At 44.0% G+C, this 27,762-nt stretch overlaps 2 protein-coding genes and 1 long non-coding RNA gene across 11 annotated transcripts in view; 1 reads left to right on the top strand and 2 right to left on the bottom strand.

The window, feature by feature from the left end:
• Positions 1 to 147: 147 nt before the first annotated feature.
• UPF3A (UPF3A regulator of nonsense mediated mRNA decay) lies at positions 148 to 24,481 on the bottom strand. Of its 8 annotated transcripts, none has more exons than XM_043583729.1 (12): positions 24,275 to 24,481; positions 23,168 to 23,274; positions 21,013 to 21,119; positions 17,687 to 17,785; positions 17,452 to 17,562; positions 13,418 to 13,473; positions 13,169 to 13,327; positions 7,207 to 7,367; positions 5,293 to 5,590; positions 4,458 to 4,552; positions 3,094 to 3,242; positions 148 to 1,278 (listed from the first exon to the last, which is right to left on the bottom strand). In XM_043583729.1, exons 1-12 carry the CDS (start codon positions 24,479 to 24,481, stop codon positions 1,157 to 1,159), a joined length of 1,671 nt encoding a protein of 556 aa, XP_043439664.1. In that variant the 3' UTR covers positions 148 to 1,156. The 8 variants fall into 8 exon arrangements, with proteins under 8 accessions (XP_043439664.1, XP_043439673.1, XP_043439680.1 ...); XM_043583738.1 differs by having other exon boundaries at positions 13,181 to 13,327; XM_043583745.1 differs by lacking the exon at positions 4,458 to 4,552.
• Positions 23,178 to 27,762, bottom strand: part of CDC16 (cell division cycle 16) — a 47,070-nt gene continuing 42,485 nt past the window's right edge. The window contains exons 18-19 of one of the 2 annotated variants that reach the window (XR_006297821.1): positions 26,375 to 26,488; positions 23,178 to 23,274 (exon numbers count right to left, since the gene is read on the bottom strand). Coding sequence is in view for 1 of the 2 variants with exons in the window: in XM_043583703.1 (XP_043439638.1) it covers positions 26,463 to 26,488 (26 nt within the window). In the remaining variant the exon portion in view is untranslated. Of the gene's footprint in view, positions 23,275 to 26,090; positions 26,489 to 27,762 lie in introns of those variants that run through there. The other variant, XM_043583703.1, reaches the window with a different exon arrangement.
• On the top strand, positions 24,528 to 26,690 carry LOC122485264. Its single transcript, XR_006297828.1, has 2 exons — positions 24,528 to 25,527; positions 26,291 to 26,690. It is a non-coding gene; the product is annotated as an uncharacterized LOC122485264 (long non-coding RNA).

Genomic DNA, 27,762 nt, shown 5'->3' with positions numbered 1-27,762 from the left:
ATCTTAAAAATGAGTCTAAGCCCAAACTAGGGAGTGTACATGGAAGTGTTTTATACCGAAGTAGTCCATTATACAAATGTATTATTGTTTTAAATCAGTAATCTCAAAGTGACTTCTGCGAAGCCCTGGGGACAGATCTCAAGAATCTTTCACAGGATGTAGCTACTTTTTATTTACTTATTTTCCAGCCTCATGGAGGTATAATTGACAAGTAAATTATAATAGATATTTAAAGCATACAACATACCGATTGGTAAAATGCATACATTATGAAAGGATTCACACTGAGTAATAAATAGCACCTCACATATTTACTTCTTTTTGGTGAGAAAATTCTGTCTTAGCAAATTCCAATTATACAATACAGTATTAACTACCGTCACTATGTTATACATTAGACCCTTGACCTATTAATCCTATAACTGAATAACAGAACTTCACTAACCTCTCCCTATTTCCCTCATGCCCTAGTCCCTGGAAGGCACCATTTTACTCTGTTTCTATGAGTTTGACTTTTTTTTTTTTTAGGCTGTACATATATAAGGGATAGCAGGCAGTATTTGTCTTTTTCTGTCTGGCTTACTTCACTTAGTATAATGCTCTCCAAGTTCATCCATGTTGTTGAAAATGGCAGGGTTTCCTTTTTTAAGGCTGCATAATATTCATTTCATTTTTTTATCCATTCACCCATAGTGGACACTAAGGCTGTTTCCACACCTTGGCTACTGTGAATAATCTGTGACAACCATGTGAACAGATATCTCTTCGAGGTAGTGCTTCCAATTCCCTTTGGATCTATGCCCACAGTGGCACTGATGGATCATATGGTAGTTCTATTTTTAATTTCTTGAGGAACCTCCACGCTGGCAAACCATAGTGGCTCTAACATTTGGCATTCCGACCAACGCTGCATGAGGGTTCCCTTTCCTTCACATCCTTGCCAAGACTTGCTCTCTTGTCTTTTTTATTTTACCCACTCTGACAGGTGTGAGGTGGTATCTCATTGTGGTTTTGATTTGTATTTCCCTGGTGATGAGTGATGCTGAGCACCTTTTCACGCACCTGTTGGCTATCTGGATGTCTTCTTTGGAAAAATGTCTATTCAGGTCTTTTGCTCCTTTTTCTTTTTTAATTGGGTAATTTGGTTTTTTTTTTGCTATTGAGTTGTTATGAATTCTTTCCATATTTTGGATATTAACCCCTTATTAGGTATGTTGTTTGAAGATATCTTCTTCCTCTCCATAGGCTGCCTCTTCATTTTATAGATAGGTTCCTTTCCTGTGAAGAAGTTTTTCAGTTCAATGTGGTTCCATTGTTTATTTTTACTTTTGTTGCCTTTGCTTTTGGTGTCAAAATATAAAAAATTATCACCAAGACTGGTATCAAGGAGCTAACCCTCTGTGTTTCCTTCTAGAAATTTGATGGTTTCAGGTCTTGTGTTCAAGGCTTTATTCTTATTCTATTTTGAGCTGTACTTATGTTTACAGATCAAAGCCCAAGTGAGCAGTGAGGACACAGTGTCTCACTAATCAGGAAATCCAGTGTGATCCAAAGTCTAAGTAGGAGTCAGCAAAGTACGATCCACAGGCCAAATATGGCCTGCTATGTATCTTTATAAATAAAATCTTATCGGAACACAGCCCTGCCCATTTGTTATGTATTGCATAATGGCAGAGTTTGCAAGTTGTAACAGAGACCAGAGAGCCTGCAACATCTAAATAGTTACTACCCACCTACCCTTTTTCCATCAGGGCTGACCCCACCAGGTCACATAGACCTCACTAAATCACAGCAAGTCCTTTGCCCCCTCCCCCTGCCAAATTCTTGGAGCTCCAGAGTCAAGAGCAAGGGCATAGCAATGCCATGGAATAGACTATATGTCTGACAGACATTTTTAATGATAAATGAGTATTCTAAGTTTTTTGATAAATGTTTCATATCTAGAAAGGAATAGATACAACCAGCAAAATTCTCAGATAACTAAAGCTACATTTTATTTATTTATTTAAAAAAAATTTTTTTTAAATGTTTATTCATTTTTTGAGAGAGAGCACGAGAGTGGGGAGGGGCAGAGAGAGAAGGAGACACAGAATCTGAAACAGGCTCCAGGCTCTGAGCTGTCGGCACAGAGCCCGACGTGGGACTCAAACCCACGAAGTGTGAGATCATGACCTGAGCTGAAGTCAGATGCTTAACCGACTGAGCCACCCAGGCGCCCCTAAAGCTACATTTTAAAAAGCAACGTTTTATTATGTAAAATTTGATGTAGGAAAAGTACAACTGGACTTCAAATTCATAGCAACTAAAATTTTTATTTAGTAAGTGGTTCAAAGCATAGTGCCAAAAATACATTAATGTTTAAAAATTTCACTAACATTAAAAAATACTGTAGAACACATAACTGCAGAAAGTTCCAATGAGTCATTTCAAAATAAAACTGCCTCAGACTGCGAAAAGAAAAACCCTAGATGCCATAACTAAGTTATCCTTGTCCCAAAATAATGCCCTTACGTTGTCTCAGCAACCCTTAAATCACGGTGGTTATAAACCATGAGCACATCCATCAAAAGACTGTAAAAAAGTCAGTGGCCACATTGCTAAAAGGGCAATTCTTAAAGCTGTCAGATTTTATACAGTGTTAAGTTCTATCACAGGGGCTATAACACAATACAGACTTCAGGGAATCTTCAGGACAGATGGCACAGGTGTCTGTATCACCGAGTTACAATGGAATGAGAGCCCTCCCTTCCCCCGAACAATAGCTCACATACTACGTGATATGAATCCCAACAGATCACTTACAAATGTGTAGAACTCAAAGTACAGGCTATTTTGGCTAAATGATACATACTACTTTATACTAAAAATAATAAAATCTATGACAACTTTTCAATTTTTTAAAAGATTGCTTCTTTCTTAAGAATGGTTTCTAGATGTTTCTATGCCACATTTATATTTCTAGTTTCTGATTTCTTTATAAGGAGTAAATTCACTTTGCAGGTTAGATTCAAGGCTGATTTGTACATTTCCAGAATGCCCTCTCTAACCCACAGAATGCCGAATGGGAGGTCCCAAACATGTGCGCTGACTCACCCTGCCTCTTCGCTCTTCTGGGAACCCCCCTGTGCTGAATCTTCAGCCTCGTCCTTGTTCCTGCCAGGGCACTCCACAGAGGTTCCCCTACCACCTTCTCGTGCTCGGATGCGAACTCTTGGCTGGTACAGCTGCAAGGCCGGCCGATCCTGCCAGGACAGAGCAGTGGGTTACCCTTCCAAAGGCCAGCAACACAGGAGGGAGCAACTTCTCTACTTCCAGGGTCTGATAACTCTAATTACCTAAAAAAAATCAGCTAAAAATCTGCCTTTTTCACAGCACTATCTCATGTCAGAAACCAGGCACTTTGAAGCTAAAAAAAAAAAAAAAAAAAAAAAAAAAGCCATGAACAGAAAGACAGTTAATATTTAAAATAACTTGAAAAAAGGTAAAAATTAATATCTGGGAAAAGGTTACTGTGCAAACCCAGATCTCCCTGGAACCAGCAGAACCACGGCATCTGCCCTCCCAGGCAGAGGTGAAGACTTACACATTTCAGCCCCTCTAAATTACCAGGCAGGGTGAACATGTGGCCTGAGACAAAGCAAGGCATGGCCCCTCAGAGGCGGCTTTTTAGGGCCATGAACTAAATAATTACTGATGTCTGTAATGAGTGATTTCTATGTGGGTTATTCCTGAACTGCCCCTTCATAGGAAACACCAACCCATCATCTGATTCAAGTCTTAGAGGTGGAGAAACGCAAGGATGGTTGAGCAACGTGAGTAAGACACTACGGAACTGCTTCCAGATATCAGCACAGTGAGGCCAGGGAAGGCCAGAACAGCAGAAGCCAGGTAGCTCTGCTCTGACGGAGAGGAGGAACAACCAAACCCCAGCTCAGGGGAGCTTCCAGCCCCTCAAGGAAGCCTCCTACACTCCTTCCGTGGCCACCTGGGGGCCCAAGGACAGGGCAGCTTGGGTGGGCATATCTGGGGAGGTGTTTCTGCAGGGCCCCACAGTCACTGCCAGGGCACTTAGCAGCCCTTATCCCCGGTGGAAGCCTGGCCAGGGAGGAGAGTGGCAAAGGCCTCGGCAGGCCCCATGGGTGCAGAGAGAAGGGCAGGGTTCACATGCCACCTCCTGCCCGGGCCAACACACATGGTCCTGCTCTCACCAGGGCAGCACTGGTGTGCACAGATGGGGGTCAACACTGATACTGAAAGAACATCGTAACCTGCCAGGCCTCGTAAGGAGGAGCCATTATGCACAAGGCGCCTCATTTCCACCACAGCATCACAGAGTTCATGGAGAGGACTCCCAACGCCTAAAGCTGTGCTCACTGCTGCTACAAAAAAAGGGAGCTGAAAACAAGTGTTCGTATAAACACCTCCCACCAAAAAGACCCATGGCTGTTCTGGTGTACCTGAGATTAAGGAAACTAGAGAAACTCCTGGGTGACACAGATGTGATTAGCCAGGGGTGAAGAAGGCTCTCCTCTTGCCTGTGGTTTTGCCTGCCCTGGAAACATTTTAAAAATCAACATCACTAATACCAGCAACACCCTGGGTGACTGGAAGAGAAGGCAGATCTGAGTGAGAAAAACAGTCTCAGGTCACACACTGTATGCTTCCACTTACATAGCACTTATATAGGAATGACAAAACCATGCAGACAGCAGACAGTGTCCCTGTCGAGGTTGGGAATGGGGTGGGACGAGGGTGTTCCCCTTGGACACTGGGCGGCCAGGCTGTGGGGGACTCACTGGCACCACGGGGCCTGGCCCTATAGGGAGGGGACCCCATTAATAGTGCTTCTCTACAACAATGTGATCTGAGTAAAAGTTAACCTCAAACTTCTGGGGAAAAAAAAAAGAAAAAAGAAAGAAAAGCCGTTTGTTGGTCTAAGTAGGCCACTCCAATCCTGTGTCGACTGTGCACACCTAACTGATGAGTATTTATGAGCCATTTGACTATCTACTAATAATCACTACATTGTTAATCACGTAAAAGAAAGCTCCCTGAAGTGTCATGAAATGCAAACTGTCAGGGCAGTGCACTCCCTAAGAGCACAGGACCCAGTGGGGGCAGACTTCCCACTGGCAGAGTGCGTGACCCTAAGTCCCCGACACCTACACAGATTTCTCTCTTTGGGCTAACTAAAACAACTTCCGTCTGATAAAGCAGGCATAAAGCCGCAAATGTGCTGTTTGTGCTTTTACGGCTGATGAATGAAAGATGATCCCAAACAAGCAGAAGAACCTTGTTTCCTGGGCGCTCCGTTTTGGCTGCTGGGCCACCTTCACTCCTCTGCTCTTTCCCGGGCCGCTCTGCTGCCTCCACAGCGTTGCCACTGTCCTGGCTCCCCTTCTTCCCTCTGTCGGGGGGGCCTCCTTTCCCCCATCTCAGCTCCTCCTCATTTCTCCGCGAAAACGTGTCAAACTCACAGTGAGCTCTCTGCTTTCTACTGTCATCCAAGTGGCATCTTTGTGTTTCAGGGTCTTTTTCTCTGAATCTTCGGTCCAACTCCCTTTGCTCTTCATTGCTCTCATTCTGTGACCTGTGATTCAATTCAAATTATCAGTCACCTCAGGCATACTGCTTGATGAGAACCTGTCTGCCCGTCCATACCGCAAGTTCCAGAAGAGGCAGGGAATACCTCAGTCTGCACATCACCACGCTGCCAAGTGGGCATGTAATAGGCATTCAATAAAAAACTGCTAAAAGATGAACTGACAATGGTAACGACAGTATCTACTGTTAAACTTGAATGACACGTAGGAATAGGCACTGTGGTAAGGAACTATGTATACTTACTTTTCTAACTCTTAGTAACCCCCCAAAGTAGACTAACAACCCCCTTTACAGATAGAGTACCGGAGACCAAAGTGGTAAGTGACTTTCCTAGGGCCCGAGGTACACATTCATCATGACACAGAGCTGATACTGACAGCCTTGTTTCTGCTTCAAGCGTAGCTACAATTAATTGAAATTTACTAATTTTATACATATATCAAACTCTTAAATGAATAGTAAATAAATAAGTGGCTCCTTAGCTCCTTTGCTTCTTAAAGTCCACAACCAACAGGCAAAAGTCCTCACACACTATTTTTGACTTCCCACAAAACAGAAGCAGCAGGACTGCTGGGGAGAAAAAGATCTATAAGCAAAGTGAGAATTCATGCCAGAAACATGACAAAAGGCACTGCTATATCATAAGCGATAATAATACAAACACATATAACAGAAACTACAGCCCTAACAGATCACAGATTTAATAATCATGCATAAATTAATTTCATAAACTGAGCAATAAACTGGAATCCCCAAAAAGAGGGAAAATTTTTTTTTATCACAACTCTTTGTATAAGAAAGACAGTAAGAATTCATTGTGACTGGTATGTTTCTGGGCAAATGGCACCCTAACCCCACAACCCTGCCATCTCACATCCAAGTGCAAATTCACTTCTGGACCCCTTGGAAGTAGAGCAGCCCTGGGATCCAGGAAGCTCCATGGGTGTCCAGATGCAGTGCACGAGCAGGAGCCCTGGGCCAGGGGAACAAGAAGCCCAGACACACGTGGCCCCACTGACTGTGGGGAGGTGACCAAACCCTGAGGAGGCTCAGGGGCGAGAGGGAGGGGCTCCTACCTGACAAGGTTCTGGTGGGTCTCTCTGGCCCCCATGCAAAGACAGTGTCTGTCCCATTCCACACAAGCCCTGCTCAAGCTCCTTTCGTGAGCTGCATGTCACAAGCACGCAGAGAAGTACATGCCCCAAGGACCCCTAGCCTGAGACAGCCAGGGCTAGCGCAATACTGGGATCCACACAGCTGCTGGTCAGATTCCACGGGAGGGCCGCAGGGATGGTAACACCAACACAGGAATCCTAGCACTTGGACAAGACTGGGAAGGAGATCCTGAAGACCCAAAGAGTGATAACAGGAATCCAAAGGGAGCAAGGACAGGAACGGCTAAGGAACTGGAAGCAGGACATGTTCCTGCTTTGAAGACAGACTTGAGGCTGCAGACGAAATGCATTTACCAAGCCCCTAGCGTGACCCAGAAGAAATAAGGATGTGGGCAAGCATTATCTTGGTAAAACCCGATTCCACAAACAGTTTGAAATACGATAAAGGACACATACGACTCTGACACAGTGACAGTCACAGGCTCACTTTTCCCTGGGCTCCTCCAGCGAGCTCCCCAAGGGCATGGGCTTCCGGACAGCACAGCCAGGACAGGACTCCTGTTCTCCATCTCTAGTATCCATTTCCTCTCCTCTTTCTTTTGGCTTCTCAGTGGTTGGTTCCTCTCCCTTTTCTGGTTTCTTAAGAAGCTAAGAAATTATAATGTCAGTAAAATATCACTTTTAGAATATGGTATAAACGAAGCTGTTTTAAAAAAAATTAAAAACATAAAGCAACATTGAGCACAAGTGTTTGAATAGCAAAAAATGTAAGCTAAAGGTGCAGCAACCAGGTTTTTGGTTAAATACGGGAACAGTCAGTCAACGAAATACCATCGTTATGAACAACGATTTAGGACGGCTGATGTGAGAAGACACGCATGCTGACACAACAAAAGAATGCTACAGAACTGAACGACCTGGTTTCTATGTTTACACACACACAACAACAGCTGTAAGGCTGGCAACGCTGTTAACAGTGGTGTCCAGGTGGTGGGACTGAAATGATCTTCTTTTCTTGTATCAACAAGTTCTGTTTTTTTCCAAAATTAACAAGTATTGCTTTTGTAACGAGGAAAAAAAAAGCATTGTTTAAAATGCTGCATTATACTGATGACTTTTAGAATAGTTTAGACTTTTCAGAACACCTCCTACTCTTTCTTGAATCAGCCTGAGCAGGCGGCTGTCGTGGAATTTGGGCCCTCCTCGCTGTTCTCTGTGTAGTTTACTCTTTGAAATTCAACTGCCACAGGCAAGTCAGTTTATAAACAAAAACAGAAGGTACACTTCTGAGAATTTTTTTCTAACTTGAAAAAGTGAACATATTTTAAATTGCACTACAGCAAAATGACACACAGATAAGTTTCAACTACATGAGTTCATTTAAGAATAAAACAGGTAAGGGGCGCCTGGGTGGCGCAGTCGGTTAGGCGTCCGACTTCAGTCAGGTCACGATCTCGCGGTCCGTGAGTTCGAGCCCCGCGTCGGGCTCTGGGCTGATGGCTCAGAGCCTGGAGCCTGTTTCCGATTCTGTGTCTCCCTCTCTCTCTGCCCCTCCCCCGTTCATGCTCTGTCTCTCTCTGTCCCAAAAATAAATAAACATTGAAAAAAAAAATTAAAAAAAAAAAAAAGAAAGAATAAAACAGGTAAAATGTGAGGCCAAGCACTGGAAGTTGCAGTACCTTACATAGTCTTCTCCTGTCTGTGGGCTCTATGAATTGACACATTTTCTTTCACATATCTATTGACACATTACATGCTGGTCCTAGAAGTAAACCACAGGGAGGTACACAGTTTATGTTCCTGCCCATCCATCCAATGAATAATTTAGTGCACCTACGAATCGTTTTTACTTGCAATACTTCCGAAACCAAATGTGTGGTGTCTTTTCCAAAACCATTTCTCCAACTCTCAACACGGACTGGTATCCTACAATTCATTTCAGTTTTGACACCACCTAGTTGCAATTAATGTCACACCCCACAAAACTGTTCCCACTTCAGATGCCAGTCAAAAGTCCCAACACTAGCACCTATGACTGACTGGCTATATATTCAGGGGTTCTTGAATGAGAACAACTTGTGGAACTCAGCAAAACTTCACAGGAACTAGGTCACTGGATTATTACAAAGGACACAATGCAGGAACCAGGTCACTGGATTATTACAAAGGACACTGCAGGGACAGCTAGACTAGGTCACTGGATTATTACAAAGGACACAGTGCAGGGACGGCTAGACTAGGTCACTGAATTACTACAAAGGACACAGTGCAGGGACGGCTAGATCAAAGAGGTGTTCCGTGCAAGGTACGGGGGAATGGCTCAGAGCCTCCAGGCCCTCTCCATCAGCAGAACCCTCCTGCACCTTGATGTGTTCACCAGCTTGGATGCTCTCTGGACCCCATACTTTAGGGAACTCTATGGAGGCTCCACTACATGTCCACAAATGATTAAATCATTGGTGGCTGGGGACTGAATTCAATCTCCAGCCCTCTCCCATCTCTTGAGGTCACAGGGCTGGCTGAGTGTTCCAACCCTCTAATCACACCCAGTCTTTCTGACAATCAGCTCTTATCCTGAAGCTACCAAGGCCTCAGCCACCTGTCACCTCACTGGCACAGAGAAGATGCTCTTATCACTCCGGGGGTTGCAAGGGTTTTAGGAGCTATGTGCCAGAACTAGGGAAAAAGTCCTTGTGTCAGGTGTTAGGAATACAGTTGTGAGTAAGAGACAAGTGACCACGGTGAAGGAATCCACAGTACATTCTAGCTGAGGCAGTGGTGGCCATGGTGGGGAGGGGGAGAACGGTGTACGTGGTGACAAAATAGAAAAAGTGAACCAGATAATCTTAGATGGCGTGAAATGCTACAAACAACTAATAGAACAGAAAACACACACACACACACACACACACACACACACACACACAAATCCCCAGAGAGATGTGGGGTGAGAGTAAGAGCAGGAATGGGTTCTCAAGGGGGTCATGGAGGGACTCTCTGTGGAGGTTAGACATGAATAGAGACCAGATAATGAGAACGAGACACTTAAGAGAAACTGTAAGTCTTGGGGGAAACTCCCAGTAGAAGGAAGCAAGCAGAGGCCTAAGGTGAAACCAGAGGGAGGAGGAGACAGAGAGGCAGGAGATTCAGGGAGGTGGGGGAGGGAAGAGGGAGGGAGGGGAGAGGAAGGAGGAAGATGGAGGGAGGAGGAAGGAGAGGGGAAGAGGGAGGCGGGGGAAGGAAGAGGGAGGAGGAGGAGGAACAGAGGCCAGGTCTTGCGTGCTTCCACGCAGTCCACCTTGGTTTTTAATAAGCTTTGTAGAAAAGATCACACAACTAATGTCATCTATTGTCCACAATTTGTGTACTCAGGAATTGTATTTGTAACTTTGTATTGTATCTCTAACTTCCTACTTCAGCTTAAGCTCATCACCTAGTTTTAGAGTCCTCAGAGGAAAATAAAAACAGCTGGGTTGCTTTCCTTGTATCACAGTTTCCTTTATGTTAAAAATAGCCTGAGGATATCTCTCTGCATCTGTATTTTTATGATATTAATAAACTCTTTTAGCATTTCTTCACTGATTTTATTTTTCAGGTTACAAAAGAATTTTAACTCTCCAAATGATTCTTAAGTCAGAAATCCTGAAAATGAGCACAGATGCTCATTAAAGGCAAACCTTGGGTGTGGCTGTGTGTAATCAGGTCTAGACACCAGACACTCCCCTAAGGACACAGGCTGTTGATTACCTATGCCATTGTGGTCTAACCTGCCACCAAGATTTTGTTTTACCAGATTTGAACAAGAATAACCCTTTCTCTTGCTTTCTTTATGTTTTGACTTATTTTTTTCTACAGGAAGGAACATATGTTTACTTTCAGTGGTATAATTTTGTTTTTTATTTCTTTGACTTATTTCGGACTCTTAATTCCATAATTTATTTTTTTTGTAAATTTTTTTTTGATGCTTATTTATTTTTGAGAGAGAAAGAGAGAGAGAGAGAGAGTGTGAGCGGAGGAGGGGCAGATAGAGAGGGAGATACAGAATCCGAAGCAGGCTCCAGGCTCCGAGCTATTAGCACAGAGCCCGAGGCAGGGCTCAGACTCACGAACTGTGATATCATGACCTGTGCCAAAGTCGGATGCTCAACCGACTGAGCCACCCAGGCGCTCCTAATTCCATAATTTAAAATGTAAAAGTAAAATGAATGCTATATTCCAAATACTTTAAGCCTTACTTAAAATTAAAACTGAAATTATAAGCTACAAGTGTCATTATTCCTGAAAAACTCTCAGCGCTACTGACAAAAGTACTTTTGGAGTGTAAAGATTAGGCACTGGGTTAGCTATGATTCCGTGTTTAGAAAGATAAATGAGAAGGTTAGATAATATTTCCACATCGGTGGCCACAAAATTTCTATTAAACGTATATCTATTCGGTGCCTGGCCATGACAGAACTGAATTTCTGTCAGGATTAATGCTTAAGGTTTCTCTGTAATATTAAGGTTTAATTTTATTGATTACCTTTCCAGGGCTGTTGATTTATGCTGTTGGAGATGAAAAGTTTGTTACAGGAAGTCTATCTGCTACAATTTTGTTGGGAGACTTGTGTGTTCACTAAAACTACAAGGATGAATGAAAAACATGACCTCAGAGTTGTTTCCTGAGGAATACCCTGGTTTTGCTATGTCCTTGCTGATGGAGGGGGGAATGAACCGTGTTTATTTGATAGTCTTGGCTGGGTTCCTCAATTTCATCAATGCTATCAGATTAGGAGATACTTTCTGTGGGACAATCAGTTCCCCACTCATCTTGCCCATCCAGGTGCTGTCTTTGCAGCAAATGTGCTCAAGGGACATGACCTGCCCCACACCTTTCATCTAGATAAGGTTTTCAACACTGCCTTTATTTAAAAAAAATTTTTTTTTAACGTTTATTTATTTTTGGGACAGAGAAAAACAGAGCATGAACGGGCGAGGGGCAGAGAGAGAAGGAGACACAGAATCGGAAGCAGGCTCCAGGCTCTGAGCCATCAGCCCAAAGCCTGACGCGGGGCTCGAACTCACGGACTGCGAGATCGTGACCTGAGCTGAAGTTGGATGCTTAACCGACTGGGCCACCCAGGCACCCTGCACTGCCTTTAAACTTCAAGAGAGACACCTGAAGAAACAGTCTTTGGAAATTACTCCTTAGTGCTGTTCATCAGATACTTCTGGTTCTCCTCCTGGTGCTTCCTAAACATGCCCCCAACCTGAGGTTAGGTACCGCCGTGTGACTTGCTTTGGCCAGTGAAACGTGGGCAGAAGAGAAACATGGGCATACGACCTGCAGCATCACACGTTCCTGCCTGGTCATAAGGGCTGTGGAAGCAAATGCCAATGTGCAGCCTTGGTCGCCGGGTCCTGGGCAGTAACGGTAAGCGGTGACCGACAGCCACAGCCCGCCACCAACAGACTCCTTGCGTGAACTGGTGTGAGGCTACCTGTTCCTGCAGCAAACCTAGCTAGGCCTCAAGGATACACACGGTTGTGTGTTTTTGTACAAGTTTTGTGAAGAAATTGTTCCCTTCAGCCAGTGAGCCCCATGTGACCACCTACAGGAGAAACTGATTTAGAAGCAAAGGCCTAGAAAAAGCCTCGCCTTCCTTAAAGAACTGGCCTGTTTTTCCTTCATGGATAATGACACTGTTTCTGATCAAGCATACCAGAAACCAGTCTATTGCTCAATTATGGTGACTATGATCTCTTCCCCATCCTTTCCCTTTCTACTCTATCTTCCCCCAAGTCCTGATCTTTTCTTTCTTTTTCTGATATAATTTTAATGAATCCCTATAAAGCATCTCAAACACTTTGTGCAATGAGGGGAGGTGCACATTAGGTTGAAGTCTAGGGTTAGTAAGGTCATCTGAGCAGAAGACTAAGAAGTAAGGGCTGGCTCAAACTGGGGCAACATATTTTACACTGGAAAGACCTCCTTCTGTGCATGAAGCCACCCTTCCAGATGAATGCATCAGTCAAAGGAGAAATTGGGCAAGAGAGTAGAAACATTGCTGCTCCTGCAAAGAAAATGGTAACACCCAACACCAGGAGTGAGCCCTCATCTAGAAAGGCCAGTGCACATGGGGCCAGTGGTTTCCAAACATGTACGTTTTAGTCAGGAAGTCTTCTCTCTGATGGAAACGTAAGCAGAAGCCCCAACTCTGACATGTAAGTGTGGGGCTCCGCTGGGTGGTCCTTCTCCACCTCCCCCACAGCATGCCCAAGGAACCCCCAGGGCTCAGGGAACACAGTTTGAGAACCACTGCTGTATTGCAGAGAAATGGAACTGTAATAGTAAGAGACAAGGCTAACTGAAAGTTTCCTTACAAGTAGCAAGAGCTAAACACCTAAAAGGCATGCCTGTAGCAGAACTACTTTTGGAAAACCAAAAGGAGAGGTCCCCTCAAGATTACCTTAATCCTTACTTCTCTCTCTGCTATTCTCTTCTGTTTGTCTGCTTCTTTTCTCTTACACCTCTCCTCGTCTCTCTTTTTTCTCTTTTCTTCTTCCCGTAAGCGCTTCTTCTCCAGCTCCCTCCTCCTTCGCTCTTCTCGCTTCTCTTCTCGAATCCTCTGAAGACGTGGAAAAGCATGTGTATAAATTGTCTGCACGAATGTGGCAGAGACAGGAAGGATATTTATCAGGTAAAAAGGTCAACCTACCTGCTTCTCTAATTTTCTATTTTTAATATATTCCAAAAGAGGTGTGGTTCTTCTAGCTAAAACACAAAAATTGTAATGTAGTATTTAACTCTAAAATATGATTTCTTTCCTTTATTTTAAATACTTGTTTTCAATTTAATCCTTAAGTAATCAGGCTGGCTCAGTAGGCATAGTGTGCAACTCTTGATTTGGGGGTTGGAAATTTGAGCCCCACGTTGAGTGCAGAGATTACTTAAAAATAAAATATTTATAATAAATAAACGAATACAATTTAGATGTGCACACATTGTACCTGGAGAAATTCCTATTCCATCACTATAAAATCACATCATCTGGAGGTACTGACAACTCTACACACAGTAGGCAACGAACTCCTGATTCTTAAGGGAGGCTTCATGTTACTCACAAAGACGCCATAAAAGCAAAAAAGAAAAATGAGTACAATGGATTAAACTTCCTGAATGCTATGAGTATCTTCACATTATTTTTTTTAAGTTTATTTACTGGGGGCGGGGGAGGAGGGTGGGCAGAGAGAGAGAGAGAGAGAGGGAGAGAAGAGAATCCCAAGCAGGCTCCATGCTGTCAGCATAGAGCCCAACACAGGGCTCAAACTCACAAACCGTGAGATCATGACTTGAGCCAAAATCAAGAATCAGACGCTTAACTGACTGAGCCACCCAGGCACCCAAGTATCTTCGCATTTTTGCGGATATTTTAAAACATTACATAGCCCGCTTATAGATTCACTGATTCAACATATATTCTGGGAGTTTCTTCCTTTTCTGCTCTCTAGACAATGATTTTAAGCAATGTGGATTCTTGTGATTTCTCATGATATACACTCTACAAACCAGAATAACCAGGTGTAAAAGTTTAGACAGTGACACTGCCCCCGCCCCCCCCCCCCTTCACCCCATGGCACTTTATCTAAGCAGCACTAGCCACCCAGGAATGAACCTCTCCATAAACTCAAACCTGATCCTCAGTTTTCATGCCCTGGACCTGTCTGACCTAACCTGAAATTTGGTGCCCATTTGTGGCAGGCCTCCTGGCATAGCCCCTCAAAGGGACTGCTTCTGAGAAGCATGTGTTCCCTATGGCAGTGGCTGTGGATGCAGGTGGGAAGGCAGAAGATGGTTTGGGTCTATGCTACAGCTCTTTCAAGATCTAAGATTAAGTGAGGGAAGAAAGAATCCCTGGATGCACTTGAAGGCTGGCCAAGACATACATTTCCAGAATTCTAAGGATCAGGAATTAATCATAAATTCTACAAGAAAGCCCCTGGGCAGGGGTTCTTACCTTGGAATTAAGGACTCCTGAACACCGCAACATAATATACCAATGGCTTCTGCCAAGAAAGCTCTGCCCTGGATTCAGGGCTGTGCAAATGCCCACGTTTCATCATAAGTACAGGGGCCAAGAGGAGCCCATTTCCTCCCTGGGTGGCTCCTGTGTTAACCATGAACTCTGGCTCAGGATGAGCACAGCCAATGCCCTTTGTAATAGGCAATCACCTCAAATAGGGAGGATCTGCTCTTCACCATGGGAGTTCTGGACTTGTCAGCAAAGAGCAGGACCAAGATCTCCCTGCGTAGGTGGGGGAGCAAACACCGAGATCCCACCTGCCTTCCCCCTTCTACAAACACCTCCCTTGTTACCCCAAAGGATGGATATGAAGGGTACATGAGACCCTGGATAAGAAAGTGCTTTACAAACCACAGAAATGTATCATTTGTTAAACAAGGTGCATGGCCATGTAATATAACACTAACTTATCCAACAGCATGACTCTCACCACTCACAGAGAGCTGTTCCATCCTAGGCACTGTCACCACCACCTGGCAGCAGGGATGCTGAGGCTCAGGTGTGGCCACACAGCTGCTAAGTCTCAGGGCTGGAACCTGAGCCCAGGTCTGTCCGCTCCACAGACCCTGCCATGCCACCACACTAACCTGCAACTTCAGAGGGATTTAATATTTCCATTTAACCCTCATTGCTCAGACTAGATCATAAGAGTCCACTGAAGGCCAAAATCAAAGAAAAGAAAAAGGTAATCTGCCATGAATTGCCTGATTAAGATCCAAACTTCAATGGGCACAGATTCTGAATCACACTTACTCATTCAGCAAAACACTATGATCACCTACTGTGCACCAGAAACAAGGTGAGGGGCTGGGAATGGGAAAGGATGTCCCCCTTGTGTGGGAGGGTAGCTGGAGCAGCTGGATGGTGTGTGTCTGGCCACCAAGGCCTGCCTCAAAACTATCCACCAGTGGAAGCTCCTGGTCCTTTTCTGTGGGTACCCTGTACAAGGGCTTTTATAGCAAAGTAGGAAAGAAATGATAGTGGGGGGTGGGGGGCAGGGCAAGTCCTGTAAATTTTTAATTTGCTTCTTTTCTAAGCTCTTCCTAAATTTAACATGCTCTACAGTGAGATCTCGATTTGCCTCCAGTAAGTTTCCTTCCCCAGTTTGCCCCAGGTCAGTGATGGTGCCCCCATCCACTCATCTGTTTGGGTAAAACTCCTGGGGGCCTGGGTTCTTTCTGTTTCCTTTCTTCCCACACCCAATCCGCCAGAGCTTATGTGGACTCTGCTGGCTAGCACAAGCAGCCCTCCCTGGACTGGAGCAAAGCCTCCCCACTGGAAGCCCAATGTCTCCTCAGGGCATCCACAATCCATCATGTATGGAGCGACAGGGAGAACTAATCAAGCCACACCACTCCCTCAATGGTCTCCAGCCGTCTCTCCAATAAACTCCGAACTTCTCACTCACCTGCCTCTCCAGCCACTCCGCCTGAGGCCCACCTGTGTACCAAGCACACAGGCACGTATCCCACTCCTATGGGCCCACAGCTCAGCTCCCAGCTCTCATCTCTAGTCCCCTCTTCTCCCGCCTCTTAGCATGGCTGCTCTCAGCTCAAATGTGGACTCAGAGGGCCTTTCCCACTCAGGATTATTTCACCACATTGTGGCACTGCCCCATGAAGATGCCCTGGCTTGAAGCCTGGTTATTTTTCGGGTGTTTACTGCAGTCTTGCCCATGAGCAGGGCAGCTACGTGATGGCCGTGGCCATGCTCACTCCCTACTCCCAGTCAACACGTGCTAACCAAAAATGAGCAAATGTACCCTAAGCACATCTTTACAAATATTTGCTTTAGTGATTAAAAATCTTTTGAGCCACACATTAAATCAGCTGTTACAAAACATAAACCTTCATTACTTGACTAATGAAGACCATTTCAAATGTTAACCTCTCTTACTACTTTCCTCAACAAACATTTACTGAATACCTAACCTTGTCTAACCATGTACTACTGGGACCACCAATATGAAAATACGGTTCTACTGGGGGGGAGGGTGGGGAGAGATGGGTAAATAAAAATGTAAATTATTAACAGGGCAATCATCCCGTTCTAGACATCTTGATGGGCAAGTGGGACACAGCCACAGGGAGGGCTAGGAGAGCAGGGGCGAGTGGGAGCAGACAGCAAGGGAGACACCAGGTAAGTTTACAACCTGCCACCAGGAGATAGCCATTTCTAAAATATGCTGCTTGCAAAAAAGTGCTGAAGCCTGATTCAAAGCAGACTCTGTGCTCCGGCTGGGTTTATCCACTTGTCTGCTTGCTCTCTCAGAGTGCTTGGTATTTTCTGAACAGTAACGACATGGCCTCACACTTGGGCAAAGCATCTCATCTCTAGGACTGCTCTTGAGAAAGATGACTGACTTCAATCTTGAGACACAGCACTCCCTCCCTGATGTAGCAGGCACAGAGCACTCCACGGTCTTCTTTACTGCTCGTCTGGAAGCATCATAACTGTCAACAAAACACCTATGACTGGAAGTTCTGGTGCTCTCCATCAACAGACACGCAGAAATATTTTCACGGGTTGCCATCCTTTTGTTACAACTGGAAAACATTCTACATTCCTGCCAAGCCTGTCATGAGCATGTATTTTTAAATACTCATGAAAAAGAAATACAAGCTTTGTAAGTACACGTCTCAACAAAGAGAAGAAATGAGCAAACAGACCAATAAGCTCTCTTGTCTTTGCCTCCATGTCTCCCAGAAGAGTTTCAGGATTGGCATTCGTTTTCTCTTCCTCCACACAGTAAGTTTCCAAAAACTTCTTGTATTCCGGATCTGTAAATTTAAAAAGAAAAATGGAAAATAAACATGCTCCTCCCCATATCTGGTAGACGAATTATATCTGATCAGTGTATTTGATTTGGCAGTTTCCTAATTCAGCCTTTGTAAAAGGACTCACCATCTTCAATGCTTCCGGTTTTGGCATCTTTTTTCTTTAGCTTCTTTTTGGCTATCTTCTGGAATGGGGCAAACTCTACCACTGCAGGATATTCTAGGCCTGTATTAGAAACAAATTGCAAAAGCCATTCTGAAATTCCACTACATTCATTTTAGTAAATAACGTTTGCTTTCTTAAAGACCGCGTATAACAATGACAGTGTTAACTGTTTTAACTATATTTCGAGCAACCACAACCTTAGCATGTCAAACTCCAGACATGAACAAAGGACGAGCATTTATTTATCAAATAAAATGATTTTTCATGTGTTAGTAGTGGTTACAAAACTGAATGCATTCAAAATTCATCAAATGGTGAATTTTACATTAACTCAATGTTAATAAACCCTCTCTTTCCCACTGAAGAGTTTATCGTGGAGTACCTTTAAATACATTTCTTAGTCACATTTAAATTTCTTCTGATTTTAAAAGGTTAATTCCATTATCAATCTGTTATGTGAGTTCAAGGGAATTACTCTGCTTACAAGAGACACTTGACTAAAAGAGGGGCTTCGAAGGGTGTGCACAATAATCAGACAGGGTTTGCTTCAAACAGGAATGCTTACAATGAAAGCCATGAGAAACTGACTTGGTCATTATGTGCGGGGGGGAAAAACATACCAAGAAATGTTCACCAAGGTAACCTGCTATACACTTAATCAACAGATGGAACACTTTCATGTTGGTACTAAATTCACTGAGTAATCACCTTCAGCCTCGTCAGGAATGGTCACGTGACTATGATATTGCAACTCTTATTATCTGAAAGATATTTCGATGGTAACCCTAACTATCCAGGAGAAAGTCAAGAACCAGGAGGAGAGCAAGGCTTTGGACAGAGAGGAACAATGTCTCATTCACTGCTCCATCAACAATGCCTGGGACATAGATAGTTATTAAATAGGAGTTGACACACTTTCTGATTTCAAAGCTTATTACAACCTACAGTAATCAAAACAGTATGGTATTGGGGCACCTGAGTGGCTCAGTCAGTGAGCATCTGACTCTTGATTTTGGCTCAGGTCATGATTCCAGAGTTGTGGAATCAAGCCCCACCTTGGGCTCTGTTGAGCATGGAGCCTGCTCCAGATTCTCATTCTCTCATTCTCATTCTCTCTCTCTCTCTCTCTCTCTCTCTCTCTCTCTCTCTTTCTTTCTCTCTCTATCTCTCTCTCTCTCCCCTCCCTGCCCCTCTTCCTCACTCACACATGCTCTCTCTCTAATGGGGAAATTGGGAAGATGACATTCAATGGGGAAATGACAATCTTCTTTAACAAATAGTGCTGGAAAAACTGGATAACCACATGCAAAAGAATGAAGTTGAACTCTTACCTAGTATCACAGACAAAAGTTAGCTGAAAATGGATCAAAGACCTAAACATGACACTTAAAACTATAAAACCCTTGGCAGAAAACATGGAGTAAAAGCTTGACATTAGATTTGGAAATGACTTCTTAGATATGACACCAAAAGTACAGGCAACTAAAATAAAAAAAGAAAAATTGGACATCACATTAGAAACATCAACAGAATACAGTATATGTGCTGCCAAAGCAAGCACTGAAACATAAACAGAATATAAAGACTACCTATGGAATGGGAAAAAAAATCATATATCCAATGAGGGGTTAAGATCTATAATATATTAACAAAAATTTTACAATTTAACAAGAAACAACTCAATTTAAAAATGGGCGAAGAAATTGAACATCCCTCCATTTCTCTTCCTCCAAAGAAGACATCAGCAAACACACAAAAAGATGCCGACATCACTAAGCATTAGGGAAATGCAAATCAAAATCACAATGAGATACTGCCTCATACCCACTAGGATGTCTGTTACCAAAAAACCCCAGAAAACAACAATTGCTGGCAAGGATATGGAAAAACTGGAACCCTGTGCACTATCAGCAGGAAGAGAAAATGAAGCAGCCTCTACAGAATACAGTAGGGCAGTTCCTGAAAAAATTAATACTATAATTATAATATGATCTAACAATCCCACAATGGTATCCACCCAAAAAAACTGAAAGCTGGGTGTCCAAGAGATACTTGCACACCATGTTCACAGCAGCACTGTTCACAACAAAGAGCTGGAAGCAACCCAAGGGTCCACTGAAAAATGGATAAACAAAATGTGGTACACACACAGCCGAATATTACTCAGCCTTAAAAAGGAAATTCTGACACCTGCTACAACATGGGTGAACACTGAGGACACCAGGCTACATGAAGTAAGCCAGGCACAAACAGAGAAATACTGTAAGATTCCACTTATAGGAGGTATCCAGAGTAGTAAATTCATAGAAACAAAACACAGAAAGGTGGATGCCAGGGGCTGGGGGTGGGGGAGGAGAGGGGAGTTATCTAACAGGTACAGAGTTTTTGTTTTACAAGGTGAAAAGAGTTCTGGAAGTGGGCTGCGCAACAGCGTGAATGTACTTAACACTACTGAACTGTGCACTCAGGAAAGACTAAGATGGTAAATCTAGTTTTGTGTATCTTACCATAACTTTTTAAAAACTAAAGGAAAAAGGCACTTGAATAAACAAGCATTTAACACAAATGTCAAATAGTTCAAGCATTAAATTTGTGTTTGCTCAAAGAAAAGAATCTCTTGGCCTAGTCACTCTTTGAGGGTTTCTTGCTCCCTCTCAGTGGAGAAGAAAACACTTATCAGTAGTGCAGTGGGTGAAGTGGGAGGAGGCTGGCTGGTGAAAGGTGTACAGAGAATATGCTGATACAGGTGTACAGACTTGACTGCAGTGGACACAACAGTTGACAGTCTGACAGGAAAGGAGGACAAAGGGAGGACCCAAAAGTACAGAGCTGTCTCAGCGGGCAGCTATTCAACAGTGAGAAAGTGATGTTCGTTACTACAATCCCCTTCCCCCATGACACAATCCAGAAATGTATGATTATAAAAAGTTCTCTGTTTAAGACATAGATATAAGTAAATAATATAATTTAAAAGACTTATATTGAATATGAACAAAGCAATTCAGTTTTGGTACATAAGAAAGTGAAGCTCACTTATCCAGGAAACTCGTTTATATGAAAAACTTCACTCTCTGATAATACATAAATAGATTACAAAGACTTGGAGTTCTTTGGTTTACAATAATTTCAATTTTCAACACAAGCACATAACCACAGTAACACAATAAAAATTTATGAACTTATTTTAAGTTAGTATCTGAGAACTTAATTACAGTTCACAAACATTCCAGCAAAACATAATTAATGTAGTTAGAGATTATAATAGTTTAAAAAGCCAACAATCGAACCTTTACTGTCAATGAAGATATATCCATCAAAACGATCTCTAAAAAGAAGGATGTCATCAGGATTTCTAAAATTAATGTATGCTCTTGAGTAGAGATGAGGATAAAGACTGAAATAAAAGATAACAGTGAAAACTGTTAGCAAAAAAATGCAAGGCTTCTTTAATTTTGATTTTCTTTTCCTTTTCTAGATGCAACAAACTATTTCAAATAAAACCTTTATGCCAAAGAATCACTTCTCTTTTAATTACAATAATATGGGTATTCTTTAGCAAAAAAAGCCAAAAAAACAAAAATAAACAAAACATTACCCGAGATCTTTTTAATAACTTGGGAAAGACACTTAAGGTAAGTTTCTCTATTACACAAAACCAGGGTTAAAATAATGGTCTTCCGAGGTTGAAAAATCACAGGCAAAGTTATTTAAAGGTTTTCCTTAGTACATACAATGATGTAATACAACCTAATCATGATTCATTCACAGTTGAAAACGTTATATTTACAAGATATTCTTCACTGATGACCACTTTTACGTATTTTAAAGGGATATTAATTGTAGCACATGGTATGGGGACTATAGAAGAACTAACTCTTTCTCCTTGATCTCACAACTACCAATTTCCTTCATAGGCAGGAACTTTCAACCCCATTTCACAGACATGAACACTGAGGCCCAGAGAAATTCAGTATGTGCAAAAGGTGCAGCTAGTTAAAGATAGGACTATGATTCAACCTGAGTCACTCTGAGTCCGGTGCCTGTCCTTTAATGGTACCAGTTTTCTTAAACGTTAGTCATTTGAAAACCATCTATTTTTTTAAAACCAAATCTATATTTACCTGTGATATTTTTCTTTGAATGGACTGGCATTTTTAACTTAAATGTACTTATTCAGAAGAAAAGTTTATATGGCTACCATAACAAACTCATGACACTCATGACACTGAAGATAAAAAGGATAATAATGATAATAAAGGTAATAATAAAAACAGTGAAAAATCACAAAATTCTAGCTGAACTATCACCCGTTGAAGGTCTAACATGAGGTCTGCTCTTTCATTGTTAATAAAAAGAAGATCTGGGGGCGCCTGGGTGGCGCAGTCGGTTAAACATCCGACTTCAGCCAGGTCACGATCTCGCGGTCCGTGAGTTCGAGCCCCGCGTCAGGCTCTGGGCTGATGGCTCAGAGCCTGGAGCCTGTTTCCGATTCTGTGTCTCCCTCTCTCTCTGCCCCTCCCCCGTTCATGCTCTGTCTCTCTCTGTCCCAAAAATAAATAAACGTTGAAAAAAAAAAAAAAGATCTGGAAGTGTGAAAGTGTTGTCAGAGCCACCTTACTACCAAGAAGTAAAAGAGAATCAAAAAAGATATAACCTGGCAGGTGTGAGGTGGGGACAGGGGTCTTAGTGATTTAAGGGAGCACAAGTCGGTTTCTGGGGGCTGGAATATTGTTTCTGTCTCTGGTGTTTGTTCTCTTTAGACTATGGTGGTGCTAGTAGAATGTAATGATCTGCCTACTTGGAAACAATTTGCAGAAATAAAGGTCTGCACTGATCTCTGAGTGCATGTAAGAAAGAAGATGGAAATAAACATAGCATTCATCATCTATAATAATCTTTTTTAAGATTTTTTTTTCAATGTTTATTTATTTTTGGGACAGAGAGAGACAGAGCATGAACGGGGGAGGGGCAGAGAGAGAGGGAGACACAGAATCGGAAACAGGCTCCAGGCTCCGAGCCATCAGCCCAGAGCCTGACTTGGGGCTCGAACTCACGGACCGCGAGATCGTGACCTGGCTGAAGTCGGACGCTTAACCGACTGCGCCACCCAGGCGCCCCAATAATCTTAATCTCTCATCAAGTGACAAGACATCCCAGCTTCTTTTTATTTATTTTTTTATTTAAAAAAAAATTTTTTTTTCAACGTTTATTTATTTTTGGGACAGAGAGAGACAGAGCATGAACGGGGGAGGGGCAGAGAGAGAGGGAGACACAGAATCGGAAACAGGCTCCAGGCTCTGAGCCATCAGCCCAGAGCCTGACGCGGGGCTCGAACTCACGGACCGCGAGATCGTGACCTGGCTGAAGTCGGACGCTTAACCGACTGCGCCACCCAGGCGCCCCGACCTTCCAGCTTCTTAATGTTGGTAAGCAGCTTCTCACCTGAAATCAGCAGTAAAGAACTCAAAGTAATCATGTGCCGGCAGTGGGTGTAGCTGCTCTTCCAGCTGCTCCTTGGTGAGGCTGGGAGGAAGCCGCCGGATGACCACCTGTAGAAAGGACTCTGGGTGGGTTTTGTTTCACTATCATTGCCTCAATAATTTGAATGTCACCTGTGTTTTGGTTCAGAAGGAGATCTCAACCAGGAGTCCAGCAGAAACACACATTTTAGGAAAAGCTAAGAAATACATGCATGGAGAACATGGCTGTCAAAAGGGTAATGAGGGCTGACTAATCTAAACGGAATCAGTAAGGTCAGAAAAAGGGGTGCATAAAGCAGCTCCTTTTCAGGAATCCAGACAACTCTTGGCATGACGCTTACTGTCCATGCCCGAGTTGAAAAATAAAACCTCCGCCTACATTCTCCCTGCACGCAGAGCAACAGCAATTCTAACAGCCCGGCGGTGCACCTGTTCTTCCTGCCAAGGGACCTCCGCCTGCGATGCGCACTTGTCGCCCTGCCCGCAGTATCCTCCCGCCGCCCTCCCTGGACAGGACCGGACCCTCGCCGAGCCGCCCCCTCGCATCGCCCGGGCCGAGGACAGAGCCTCCCCGTGGCCCAGCATCTCAGCGTGGCAGCCCCAATCGGAAACAACACAGGCTGAACGCACTCTTCTTCCTCCTTCCATACCAGGAAAGGCCGCGATTGGCGGAACGGGAAATGGTTCCAGCTGCACGTCGTCCCCGCCTCCCCCAGCCGCTGTCCGCGGTGCTGAAGTGGCTGGCCCAGCCCCGACCCGCGCTCCCAGAACACGCCGCGCGTGGCATCACCTCCTCCCACCACTCCAAACCCTGAGCCCGCCCCGTCTTCGCTCAGACCATCCCTCTTCTCGCGAGGTTTGCCTGCCCAACCCCGTTCCCGCAGCCCCTCGCCTCCGCCCACCCACCTTTCTTAGCCCCACCCCTCGAAACTCCCCCAACCATTGGCCCCACCCCCGCCACGCTGAAGAGCATCCTTCTTCTCCTCGCGAGGTTTGAAGGACGACCTCGCCTCTCCTGTTGAAGACCTTCCTCCTCTCGCGAGGCTTATCTGTCCCGCCCCTTCCCCACCTTGCTCAGGACCGTTTTCTTCTCCTCGCGATGTTTGCAAATGCCGTCCCCGCAAACGAAGAACGAGGCTGGTGGCGCCTCGGGTTCTCGCCGCGGCGACTCCCGGCGGAACTGGACTTCCACGGCCGACGGCTTCTCCCTCCCGCTCGGGCCCCGCGCAGCAACGGCAGCCCCTGGGCCTCCGGCCCCCTCTTTCTCTGAGCGCATCTCGCACCCGCCGCGGAACCGTCTCTGCCTCCCTCCCAGGGCGAAACCTCGCGAGAACTGGGACGACACCGCCCCTTCTCCCTCCCCCCGCTCCCCCGACCCATAGTGCTCCACGTCCAGCATGGCATCCTTCTGTCCCAGGGGACTCAAGCTGGTAGTGCCGCGGGACGTAAAGCCGAGGTGGGCCCTGGCAGCCCGGGTAGGTCTGGGACGGCAAGGGGTCGAAAGGCCTCTCCCAGTAGCCAGTCGGCGGGAAATTAGGGACCAGAGCACGTTTGGCTAAGTGTTCCTGACAATTACATACACGTGCTTCACAACGTATTTACAGCTATTTTATTTTCCAAGGAAATCTGAACCTTTCTTCAGAGAACAGCACTTAAGAAGAATGGAGGGGTTGGCAAACAGCACAAATGGCTTCCCCATACGGAGGAGAATAAATGCGCCGCAGTTGGAAGCAGAAAGTGGCCGGCTCAGAAAGAGGGTTTATTCATCTCTGAGCCCCGCATTCTAGGGGCGAGTGCCTTGCTCAGACCCAGGGCACCCACAAAACAGGGCCTGAAGGATTTGCAGCAATTTTTACACAACTGTTCGAAGCTATTAATGGGACAGCAACCAAGCCAGGTTCTCGTTCATATATTTTTCTTTTATGAACTTAAGAGGCAGTAGCACTTCAGATTAGAATGTATAGAAGGTCTTCAGTTTTGTTTTGTTTATTTTTGAGAGAGGGAGACAGAGCACGAGTGGAGGAGGGGCAGAGAGAGAGGCAGACACAGAATCCAAAGCAGGCTCCAGGTTCTGAGCTGTCAGCACAGAGCCCAACGCGGGGCTTGAACCCACAAACCTCGAGATCGTGACGTGAGCTGAAGTGGGTGCTTAGTTGACAGAGCCACCTGGGTGCCCCATCAGGTCTTCATATTTAAATGCCACGTTTTTTCATAGTTTCTATTTTTTAATTACTTTGGCTGTATTTGTCATTCATAGCATCTTTCTCCCAAGAACTTCTGAGCACAAACAGAGATGAAGGGAGTCACTGTCAGATACTGGAGGTAAGTCCAGGCCTAATTCTAGTGCTTTATCCTTAAACTACTCGCTACCAATGAACACACTGGGAATGTGACTTTTAAATGAGCCAAGACTCAAAAAGCAGTTCCAAAGCAGTTTTCTAAAACCCCATGAAGGGGGCAAGGAGCAGTTGTCAATATTTCATAAATCTAAAGGAATCCTATTAGAAACACACCTATGATAAGGTTGCCCACCCTGCCTCCACGGTTTTTTTTTTTTCTTTTTTTTTGGTCTCAAATCAACTCCGTACAGACAGTTTAGGTATGCTGATCAAAAGCTCTGATGGTATAACCTGTGATAAAAAGAAGGAAAATATGGTTGCCACCTAAAATCGTTTAATACAGGGGTGCCTGGGTGGCTCAGTCAGTTAGGAGTCCGACTTTGGCTCAGGTCTTGATCTGCTGGTTTGTGAGTTCGAGCCCTGTGTTGGCCTCTGTGCCGACAGCTTGGAGCCTGGAGCCTGCTTTGGATTCTGTGCCTCCTCCTCTCTCTTCCCCTCCCCGACTTGTGCTCTGTCTCTATCAAAAGTAAATAAATGTCAAAAAAATTAAAAAATAAAATCTTTTAATACAAAAGACGGAAAGGAGGTAGATGCAGAAGGGGCTGATGTTGAAAAACGTGAAAACCATTCATTTGAAAAATTGGAATGTTTCAGCAGTCTTTACAGAGCATATATTTGGACTTTTAAAAAACTGCTCTCAATCTATTTGCAGGTCTTTACTTTTCTAATTTCTTGATATTATTTAGACTAACCAACTGAAAAACTGGCATTACTGGAGCCATTTTAAAATCGAGTCTGAGTGGCCAGTGGAGAGAAACTGCCATACTCACCTTTGAACTGGGTCAAAACCTTTGCACTGGGTAAAACGGGAGTTGTTTTAAGCAACTGTTTGAAAAGTCAGCAGAACAGACATCCGGATCACAAGTCTGGTGGTTGTGGACTTTCTGAAGACAGAATCAGCACTCAGTCAGTATATAACCCAGAGTAGCCTAGCCTGTTAAAACACCCATAGAAAAAAAATTTCTCCCTTAAATCATGTCATTGCACCTCCCTTTGTTTTCCTCATGAAAACCACCTTGCCTTCCTGAATCTGTGCTCCCGAAACTGCAACTCTTTGGTCCCAAATACATACTCATTTGCCTCTCATTGTGGCTCTTTATTTTCAGGTTGACACAGTCATCTAAATATCTTTTGCTCTTTGGTGAGGTTTTTAAATTGAGATAAAGATTCTAAACCTCATACCACAAACCTACTCACATCTATACTAGGCCAAAAAGCAAAATTGTCAAATGGAGAAAAGAACTCCTGTTTTCAGAAAGGGAGTTCTCATTAGGCCCAAGTCATGTGCAACGCTTTGTGATATTCCTGTGTCCATACTGTGCCCCCGTAGTGAAGCCACGGTTTATGCTATGGCTTCGGCCTGGAATGTCGTATCCTGAAGGACGTTCCTGAAGTCTTTCTCATCCCAACCCAACATTTTCCCAGCCAAAGTGATTCAAGATCCCCAGAAATTCAAGCATACCTCCATTTGCTAGTTACTACATTGTTTCAATGCTGAATATTCCCTAACAACCTAGAACTGTGCCTTCAGTTAGGCAGGAACTATGTCTTTATCCAACTCTGTGCCCAGTCCAGGCCTGTAGGTGGCACCTACAGGCACTCACATGTTTGCTGTATGTGTACTGCAATCTGGACAGCAAAATGCCCAAATGTTTTTTTTTTTCCCCTAGCCAACAGCCACCATGGTCAATTTTTAAAGACTCCTCGGATTCTTTACTTCCTGTTATTAACAAGTAAGGTTCTCAGAAATGGTTTCACAAAAATGACACAATTTTAGAATTCAGGTATGACTATGAAATTATTCTGTAAAAAAAATCTTATAGTACAAATTTCAAGATACAGTGAATGAAATACACTTGCAAAATAGCTTAAGATTTTATATGAAAAAATAAGTACATCACAAAGAAAGTCTAGATTCCTACATACTGCCAAGCCTGTTATATACGTTTTCTTTTACATTGTTTTACATACACACAGAACTACAGACAATAAAAGAAAATAATCTCCAAATGTCAGAGTGAATAAAGTAGGTAACTTTGCTTTGCCACACATGAATGTGATCCTGGGGTGAATGCTTGTCACAGGAAAGGCTACATTTTACTTGGGAGCACATCTAATTGGTAAATGGCACTGGTTTAAAGCAGCAGGTGACCATAAC

The sequence above is a fragment of the Prionailurus bengalensis genome, chromosome A1 (genome assembly GCF_016509475.1).
Source record: "Prionailurus bengalensis isolate Pbe53 chromosome A1, Fcat_Pben_1.1_paternal_pri, whole genome shotgun sequence".
Classification (NCBI taxonomy): domain Eukaryota; kingdom Metazoa; phylum Chordata; class Mammalia; order Carnivora; family Felidae; genus Prionailurus; species Prionailurus bengalensis.
The sequence above is the reverse complement of the archived record's forward strand: the minus strand, read 5'-3'. Positions and strand labels throughout refer to the sequence as shown.